The sequence below is a fragment of the Triticum aestivum genome, chromosome 2A, assembly GCF_018294505.1.
Source record: "Triticum aestivum cultivar Chinese Spring chromosome 2A, IWGSC CS RefSeq v2.1, whole genome shotgun sequence".
Taxonomy (NCBI): domain Eukaryota; kingdom Viridiplantae; phylum Streptophyta; class Magnoliopsida; order Poales; family Poaceae; genus Triticum; species Triticum aestivum.
The window spans coordinates 77,546,304-77,556,557 of record NC_057797.1 but is presented as its reverse complement, the minus strand read 5'-3'; the positions used below and the strand labels follow the sequence as shown (position 1 = coordinate 77,556,557).

Below are 10,254 nucleotides of genomic sequence, written 5' to 3'. Positions count from 1 at the left end.
ATTCTGTCAATGACGCAATCATCTGGAAGATTAACTCCCATCTGAATCAAGTGATTATTATACCCAGACATTTTGAGTATATGCTCACTGACAGAACTGTTCTCCTCCATCTTGCAGCTATAGAACTTATTGGAGACTTCATATCTCTCAATCCGGGCATTTGCTTGAAATATTAACTTCAACTCCTGGAACATCTCATATGCTCCATGACGTTCAAAACGTCGTTGAAGTCCCGATTCTAAGCCGTAAAGCATGGCACACTGAACTATCGAGTAGTCATCAGCTTTGCTCTGCCAGACGTTCATAACATCTGGTGTTGCTCCAGCAGCAGGCCTGGCACCCAGCGGTGCTTCCAGGACGTAATTCTTCTGTGCAGCAATGAGGATAATCCTCAAGTTACGGACCCAGTCCGTGTAATTGCTACCATCATCTTTCAACTTTGCTTTCTCAAGGAACGCATTAAAATTTAACGGAACAACAGCACGGGCCATTTATCTACAATTAACATAAACAAGCAAGATACTATCAGGGACTAAGTTCATGATAAATTTAAGTTCAATTAATCATATTACTCAAGAACTCCCACTTAGATAGACATCCCTCTAATCATCTAAGTGATCACGTGATCCAAATCAACTAAACCATAACCGATCATCACGTGAAATGGAGTAGTTTTCAATGGTGAACATCGCTATGTTGATCATATCTACTATATGATTCACGCTCGATCTTTCGATCTCAGTGTTCCGAGGCCATATCTGCATATGCTAGGCTCGTCAAGTTTAACCTGAGTATTCTGCGTGTGCAAAACTGGCTTGCACCCGTTGTAGATGGACGTAGAGCTTATCACACCCGATCATCACGTGGTGTCTGGGCACGACGAACTTTGGCAACGGTGCATACTCAGGGAGAACACTTTTATCTTGAAATTTAGTGAGAGATCATCTTATAATGCTACCGTCAATCAAAGCAAGATAAGATGCATAAAAGATAAACATCACATGCAATCAATATAAGTGATATGATATGGCCATCATCATCTTGTGCTTGTGATCTCCATCCTTGAAGCACCGTCGTGATCACCATCGTCACCGGCGCGACACCTTGATCTCCATCGTAGCATCGTTGTCGTCTCGCCAATCTTATGCTTCTACGACTATCGCTACCGCTTAGTGATAAAGTAAAGCATTACAGGGCGATTGCATTGCATACAATAAAGCGACAACCATATGGCTCCTGCCAGTTGCCGATAACTCGGTTACAAAACATGATCATCTCATACAATAAAATTTAGCATCATGTCTTGACCATATCACATCACAACATGCCCTGCAAAAACAAGTTAGACGTCCTCTACTTTGTTGTTGCAAGTTTTACGTGGCTGCTACGGGCTTAAGCAAGAACCAATCTTACCTACGCATCAAAACCACAACGATAGTTTGTCAAGTTGGTGCTGTTTTAACCTTCGCAAGGACCGGGCGTAGCCACACTCGGTTCAACTAAAGTTGGAGAAACTGTCACCCGCAAGCCACCTATGTGCAAAGCACGTCGGGAGAACCGGTCTCGCGTAAGCGTACGCGTAATGTCGGTCCGGGCCGCTTCGTCCAACAATACCGCCGAACCAAAGTATGACATGCTGGTAAGCAGTATGACTTATATCGCCCACAACTCACTTGTGTTCTACTCGTGCATATAACATCAACATATAAAACCTAGGCTCGGATGCCACTGTTGGGGTTCGTAGTAATTTCAAAAAAATTCCTACGCACACGCAAGATCATGGTGATGCATAGCAACGAGAGGGGAGAGTGTGATCTACGTACCCTTGTAGATCGACAACGGAAGCGTTTGGTTGATGTAGTCGTACGTCTTCACGGCCCGACCGATCAAGCACCGAAACTACGGCACCTCCGAGTTCTAGCACACGTTTAGCTCGATGACGATCCCCGGACTCCGATCCAGCAAAGTGTCGGGGAAGAGTTCCGTCAGCACGACGGCGTGGTGAAGATCTTGATGCACTACCGTCGCAGGGCTTCGCCTAAGCACCGCTACAATATTATCGAGGACTATGGTGGAAGGGGGCACCGCACATGGCTAAGAATATGATCACGTGGATCAACTTGTGTCTCTAGGGGTGCCCCCTGCCCCCGTATATAAAGGAGCAAGGGGAGGAGGCCGGCCGGCCCTATAGGCGCGCCAAGGAGGAGTCCTCCTCCTAGTAGGAGTAGGACTCCTACTAGGAGGGGGAAAGAAGTGGGGAGGGAGAGGGAAAGGGGGGCGCCGCCCCCCTCTCCTAGTCCAATTCGGACCAAGGGGGGAGGAGGCGCGCGGCCCACCTTTGGCTGCCCCTCTCTCTTTCCACTAAGGCCCATATGGCCCATTGCTTCTCCCGGGGGGGTTCCGGTAACCCTCCGGCTCTCCGGTTTTCTCCGAAATCACCCGGAACACTTCCGGTGTCCGAATATAGCCGTCCAATATATCAATCTTTATGTCTCGACCATTTCGAGACTCCTCGTCATGTCCGTGATCACATCCGGGACTCCGAACTAACTTCGGTACATCAAAACTCATAAACTCATAATATAACTGTCATCGAAACCTTAAGCGTGCGGACCCTACGGGTTCGAGAACAATGTAGACATGACCGAGACACGTCTCCGGTCAATAACCAATAGCGGAACCTGGATGCTCATATTGGCTCCTACATATTCTACGAAGATCTTTATCGGTCAGACCGCATAACAACATACGTTGTTCCCTTTGTCATCGGTATGTTACTTGCCCGAGATTCGATCGTCGGTATCCAATACCTAGTTCAATCTCGTTACCGGCAAGTCTCTTTACTCGTTCCGTAATACATCATCTCACAACTAACTCATTAGTTGCAATGCTTGCAAGGCTTATGTGATGTGCATTACCGAGAGGGCCCAGAGATACCTCTCCGACAATCGGAGTGACAAATCCTAATCTCGAAATACGCCAACCCAACATGTACCTTTGGAGACACCTGTAGAGCTCCTTTATAATCACCCAGTTACGTTGTGACGTTTGGTAGCACACAAAGTGTTCCTCCGGCAAACGGGAGTTGCATAATCTCATAGTCATAGGAACATGTATAAGTCATGAAGAAAGCAATAGCAACATACTAAACGATCGGGTGCTAAGCTAATGGAATGGGTCATGTCAATCAGATCATTCATCTAATGATGTGATCCTGTTAATCAAATGACAACTCTTTGTCCATGGTTAGGAAACATAACCATCTTTGATTAACAAGCTAGTCTAGTAGAGGCATACTAGTGACACTCTGTTTGTCTATGTATTCACACATGTATTATGTTTCCGGTTAATACAATTCTAGCATGAATAATAAACTTTTATCATGATATATAAGGAAATAAATAATAACTTTATTATTGCCTCTAGGGCATATTTCCTTCATCTACTTGGCACAAACACTAATTAAACACAAAAAACACAACCAAAACAGAGGCTAGATAAATTATTTATTACTAAACAGGAGCAAAAGGCAAGGAATAAAAATAAAATTGGGTTGCCTCCCAACAAGCGCTATCGTTTAACGCCCCTAGCTAGGCATAACAAGCAAGAATAGATCTAGGTATTGCCATCTCTGGTAGGCAATTCTTCAATGATCCCGTGGCTAACTCCTTAGTCACATTGAGCTCATTACGATGATGTCTTACCGAGTGGGCCCAGAGATACCTCTCCGTCATACGGAGTGAAAAATCACAGTCTCGATTCGTGCCAACCCAACAGACACTTTCGCAGATACCCATAGTGCACCTTTATAGCCACCCAGTTACGTTGTGACGTTTGGTACACCCAAAGCATTCCTACGGTATCCGGCAGTTGCACAATCTCATGGTCTAAGGAAATGATACTTGAAATTAGAAAAGTTTTAGCAAACGAACTACACGACCTTGTGCTACGCTTAGGATTGGGTCTTGTCCATCACATCATTCTTGTAATGATGTGATCCCATTATCAACGACATCCAATGTCTATGGTCAAGAAACCATTACCATCTATTGATCAACGAGCTAGTTAACTAGAGGCTTACTAGGAACATATTACGATCTATGTATTCACACATGTATTACGATTTTCGGTTAATACAATTATAGTATGAATAATAGACAATTATCATGAACAAGGAAATATAATAATAACCACTTTATTATTACCTCTAGGTCATATTTCCAACACCTTTGGTGGGTTGTATGGGTGATACTCGATTTTTGCCGCATGGTCCATGCCTACATACCAGGCACAGGTAGTGGGTTTCCAGATATTGCCCCGAGCTCGCCGGTTCTCTTTCCTGCCTCTTGTCCTTCTGGTTACTGGTTTAGAGCTTTGTTTTTTCATTATGGAAGTAATGGAAATTGGGGGGGGGGGGGGGGGGGATAGCCTGGTTCCAAAAAAAGGTAGAGCGAAAGTTAAAGTAAGATACGTGTGTGTGTGTGTGTGTGTGTGTGTGTGTGTGTGTGTGTGTGTGTGTGTGTGTGTGTGTGTGTGTGTGACCATCTAGCTGGCTAGATGTATGACATTACAATAATTGCACTATCGGAATGTGTGTGTGTGTGTGTGTGTGTGTGTGACCATCTAGCTGGCTAGATGTATGACATTACAATAATTGCACTATCGGAATAAGGTAATTGTGGGGAAGGGAATGGAGAGGAGAAAACATATTGTTCATAACTTTATATACAATCCATCGAAACATCAAATCTAAACAGGTCAAACAAGCATTTGGGGTTGTCAACCTACGTATCAACAGTGAAGCATGTAAGTGAGTCACAATTAGAGGAGAATGTTTAAAAAAGGGGTTTATCATTTATGCCACTATTTGTGTTTCAGTACTCAGTTTTGCCACTAGAAATTTCAACTGCTCAAAAATGTCATCGCTTCGGTAGGCGCATGCTCAAAAATGCCACTAGACACCATTATTGTCAGCTCAAATGACGTTTGCCATGTTATAGTGACATAAATACCTATGGACCAACATGTCAACTCTCCCTCTATCTCACTACAATAAAATGTTGGTTCCACTTGATCCCAACAGAGTTCTTATCTTCTTGTAAAATTATTCGCTTGCTTACTCCTGGCAAGTGGGCCCCACAATTATCATTGTGAGATAGAGAGAGTTGGCATGTGGATCTAGGGGTATTTTTGTCATATAACATGGTCAACGGGTTTCATCCGACAATAACGATGTCTGATGGCATTTCTGAGCAAACACATAATAGAACGATGGCATTTTTTAAATATCTAATGGCATTTTTTCGTAAGGATCTCATAGAACGATGGCATTTTTAAGTAGTTGTAACTTCTAATAACAAAACTGAGTAGTGGGACACAATTGGTGGTATAAATGATAAAAAAATTTGGAGGAGAATAAACCACATGAATGCAAATTGATACGATATGTTAGGTAGGTGCGATCCTTTTTCAGTCACACTTATGGACAAGTGCATATGATCTTTGGGTTAACTATAACAAGAGAAGTGCAACTATGATATGTAGTTGGTGATATGGTCAAGGGATAAGGAGATCACACCGTTCACGTACCAGTCATGCAAGACGCTAAAGCCTTGCGTGTCGATATATTAGAAGGGGGAAAAACAGAATACACAGTGGTGCGAAATTGCGCGCGCCGACATGACTACCCGTACAACGGCCGTGGCCGCAAGGGCCGGACCCAGCTCATGTACAATTATTCGACTATCTCCAGATCGCTTGCATCCATAAGTCTCCCTCCATGGCTATGCCGGCGCATGCAGTCGTGCCAGGGGTGCCATTGAAGGACTCAGGGGCGGAGCCAGACTAACACTGCGCCCCGGGCCTGCTTCGTCGCTACAGTGTTAAACAGTGTTTAAACAGTGCAAAATCACTACAATTAACAAAGAAACAAAACTTCACGCCCCAGGCCCAGGCCCCCCCCCTCCCCCCCCGGCCTGGGTCCTGTCTCCGCCACTGGAAGGACTTGGCATTGCGCTCGACCCAAATCTTCCAAACGGTGAGGGTGAGCAGCACTAGGCTGTCAAATCCTTTGCGTGCCAGTTTGGGAAGAGCACGTCGTGCGTGCGGGTGCGGCCCAGCAGTCGCTCAATGCGTCGAGGGCTGGCGTGAGGTGGGCAAGATTGCAGCGGCCAGGTGTGTGTGGTTGACCATATCGCGGTATCATATCATCTGTTCGCACGGGAACCACGAGATGGGCTAGTTTATGGATTGGATTAATTTAGCAATTCAAATACGGCTCCCGCTTTAACTACGCGTTGCATGCACTTCGTCAGGTTGAGCCAATCCCTGCCTGCCACGCGGACCACTGTCCACATAGTTGACCATGCAAGACCTTTCGTTTGTTTGCAGGCTACGTAGTGAAGAGGATTTTCGAGTTCAGACTTCAGACAGAGTACTCGCCGTCATCCCAGCCTATATACACGCAAAGCAGTGCTACCTCGATGCGCCAAACCTAGCCAAGATCGATCACTGGCCATTCGTTCACGAAGCATGCAGAGCTCGATGGCCCCGTCCCGTATCATGGCGCTGCTAGCAATGCTCTTGGTCTCTCGCTTGTTCTTCTGCTCCCAAGCTTCCTCCGATGGCTTCCTCGCGTGCCTCACGGCGTCCGTGCCCGAGCAGCTCCTCTTCACCCGGAGCTCGCCGTCGTTCGCGTCGGTCCTGGCGTCCTCCGTTCGGAACCGCAGGTTCCTCACGCAGGCGACGGTGCGGCCGATCTGCATTGTTACGGCGATGAACGCCTCGCACGTCCAGGCCGCCGTCGTGTGCGGCCGCCGGCACGGCGTCCGCCTCCGTGTGCGCAGCGGCGGGCACGACTACGAGGGCCTCTCGTTCAGGTCTACGCGCCTCGAGACATTCGCCGTGATTGACCTCGCCGGCCTCCGCTCCGTGCGCGTCAGCCTTGGCAGCCCGCGGGAGGAAGCGCCATCCACCGCGTGGGTGGACTCCGGCGCGACGCTCGGGGAGCTGTATCATGCTATCGGGAAGGCGAGTGACCGGCTGGCGTTCCCAGCGGGCCTGTGCCCGACGGTGGGCGTCGGCGGACATCTCAGCGGCGGCGGCTTCGGCATGCTGCTGCGCAAGCATGGCCTGGCCGCCGACCACGTCGTGGACGCCACGCTTGTTGACGCCGAGGGGAGGGTCCTGGACAGGGACGCCATGGGCCAGGACGTCTTTTGGGCCATCCGCGGCGGCGGCGGCGGCGGGAGCTTCGGGATCGTGCTGTCGTGGCAGGTGAAGCTCGTGGCCGTGCCGCCGGCGGTCACCGCGTTCACGATCCCCAAGTCCGTCGAGCAGGGCGCCGTGGACATCCTCACCAAGTGGCAGGAGGTCGCGCCGGCTCTCCCTGACGACTTGTTCGTGAGGGTGCTCGTCCAACGACAGGTGGCCAAATTCCAGGCCCTATACCTAGGCACCTGCGACGCGCTCCTGCCGGTGATGCGCCACCGCTTCCCAGAGCTCGGCGTGAATCATAAGCACTGCAAGGAAATGACCTGGCTCCAGTCCGTGCCCTACGTCTACCTGGGCGGCGACGCCACCGTGGAGGACATCTTGAACCGGACCGACCCCGTGGACACCACCTCCAGCAAGGCCACGTCCGACTACGTCCGACATGCGATCGCCAGCGACGTGTGGGAGGAAATCTTCGCGACCTGGCTCGCGAGGCCGGACGCGGGGCTGATGATCCTGGACCCCTACGGCGGGAGCATCGCCGGCGTGCCGGAGTCCGCGACACCATTCTCACACCGCGCCGGCGTGCTGTATAACGTGCAGTACATGAACTTCTGGGGCGGCGGCGGCGGCGACGGCGCGGCGCAGAAGAGGTGGATCAGGGACATGTACGCGTTCATGGAGCCGCACGTGAGCAAGAACCCGAGGGAGGCGTACGTGAACTACAGGGACCTTGACCTCGGGACGAACGTGGTCGTCGGCAACGTCACCAGCTACGAGGCCGGCAAGGTCTGGGGCGAGAAGTACTACAAGGATAACTTCAGGAGGCTCGCCATGGCCAAGCGTCAGATAGACCCCGACGACTACTTCAGGAATGAGCAGAGCATCCCGCCGCTTGATGCTGACGAGCAACCACTGATCATGAGGGACGTGGCGCCTAAGGGTTACGCTAATCCTATTTCGTCGAATCGTTTTGACATATTTGGTTGTGTGGGTATCTGTCTTGTGTATGTTCGGCGAAAATACCGTTTAAAATCATGATTCGGCCGATGACAACGAAACAGAATATATGCATCCGATTTTATGCGCAAAGTATTTTCATTTTGGTGTATATATAAGTCAACCAGGCCATGAGATCAATTGCATTGTTAGGATCCGGTTGTTGGACTTGTGATGCCCAAGAAAACTATACAACAGACACGTACGTATCTCTACCATATGCTTATCTACACAACAACCACATCGTGAGTACAATAACTCACGCACGCCTTCAACATACAAACATGCATGCGCCCCTGCATCAACCATACGCTTTCATGTTAAAAAAAAACCATACGATTTCATCTATTTTTACATGGTAATTAGAGCTACGAATCAATCCGTGGTTGGATGATTAAGAGGACAATGTTATCCCCCACACCTCAGGTTTCAAGTCTTAAATTTGACGTTGGTGTTTGCATTATTTCTGAATTTTTTCAGACTTTCAGCGATATACGCTCAGTGGAAGGAAGCGTTTTCATCGGCTGCAAGACGCTTATAGTGACTTCATAAAATATGAAGATGCCACCTTCAGCAAGGCCACATGTGACTACTTCTGGCATGCCATATCCAGCGACGTGTCAAGTGTGGGACGAAATCTTCGCGACCTGGCTCGCGAGGCCAGACACCAGCCTCATGATCCTAGACCCCTATGGCGGGAACATCGCCCGCGTGCCCGCGGCGGCGTGCTGTACAGCATCCAGTACATGAACTTCTGGGCTGCCGACGGCGACAGTGCGGCGTTGACCACGTGGGTCAGGGCGTCTACACGTTCATGGAGCCCCACTTGAGCAAGAACCCAAGGGAGGCGTACGTGAACTACAGGGACCTGGACCTCGGCGAGAATGTCGTTGGAGCGGACAACGTCACGAGCTACGAGGCCGGCAAGCTCTGGGGCGAGAAGTACTACAAGGATAACTTCAGGAGGCTCGCCATGGCCAAGCGTCAGATAGATCCTCACGGCTACTTCAGGAAAGAGCAGAGCATCACGCCGCTTGATGCGGATGAGCAACGAGTGGTCATGAGGAATGTGGCGGGTTATGCTAATCCTATTTCATCGAATCATTTTTACGTATTTGGTTGTGTGGGTATATGTCTTCTCTATATTCGGCGAAAATACGTTTGAACTTGTGATTTGGCAGATAACAAAACAAGATAGATGCATCCAATGTATGCTCTAATATTTTCATTTTGGTGTCATGTACTAGTAGTTTGTTGGTTGTTTGTAAAACTTAACACATACTATATCAGTTTAAAATCCGTGTTTGCTAATAATCAGTTGCCTGAAATTATTCTAGGTTTAAGTCCATTCATTGCAGAGCACCGAGCCTTAGAAAGGGAGGAGATTGTGCGTGTACGTGTTGGTCGCCTAGCCTACGCATCAATCGACAAAGATCTGACAAAAATATATATCAATCCACTCGAAGCTATCACTCACACTTAAAAACTCGATAATGTGTATATGTTGGTCGTGAGGCTACATCCATGAGTTTGTTTGTAACACCCCGGATATGATTTACCTAATATGTAATCCAACTCTTGCCGTTTCCGGCGTTAAGTTATTTTATTTTCTCGGGTTCGGGTTTTTGTCTCCGTATGTTGTTGTTGTTGTTGTTGTCATGCATCTTATATCATGTCATCATGTGCATTGCATTTGCATACGTATTCGTCCCATGCATCCGAGCATTTTTCCCGTTGTCCGTTTTGCATTCCGGCGCTCCGTTCTTCTCTGGTGGTTATTCCTACCTTTCTTTCGTGTGTGGGGATTAAACATTTCCGGATTGGACCGAGACTTGCCAAGCGGCCTTGGTTTACTATCGGTAGACCGCCTGCCAAGTTTCATACCATTTGGACTTCGTTTGATGCTCCAACGGTTAACCGAGGGACCGAGAAGGCCTCGTGTGTGTTGCATCTCAACACCCCCTTCATTTTGGCCCAAAACCCTCTCCATCTTCTAGAGCATTCGATCACGATCGCGTGGCCGAAAACCGCACCTCATTTGGA

General features: G+C 48.6%; 1 protein-coding gene across 1 annotated transcript; it reads left to right on the top strand.

Annotated features, from left to right (window-relative positions):
- Positions 1–6,507: 6,507 nt before the first annotated feature.
- LOC123184816 (berberine bridge enzyme-like Cyn d 4) lies at positions 6,508–8,270 on the top strand. The gene has a single exon (XM_044596870.1). It carries the CDS (start codon positions 6,532–6,534, stop codon positions 8,251–8,253), a length of 1,722 nt encoding a protein of 573 aa, XP_044452805.1. The 5' UTR covers positions 6,508–6,531; the 3' UTR covers positions 8,254–8,270.
- The last annotated feature ends 1,984 nt before the right edge of the window (positions 8,271–10,254 follow it).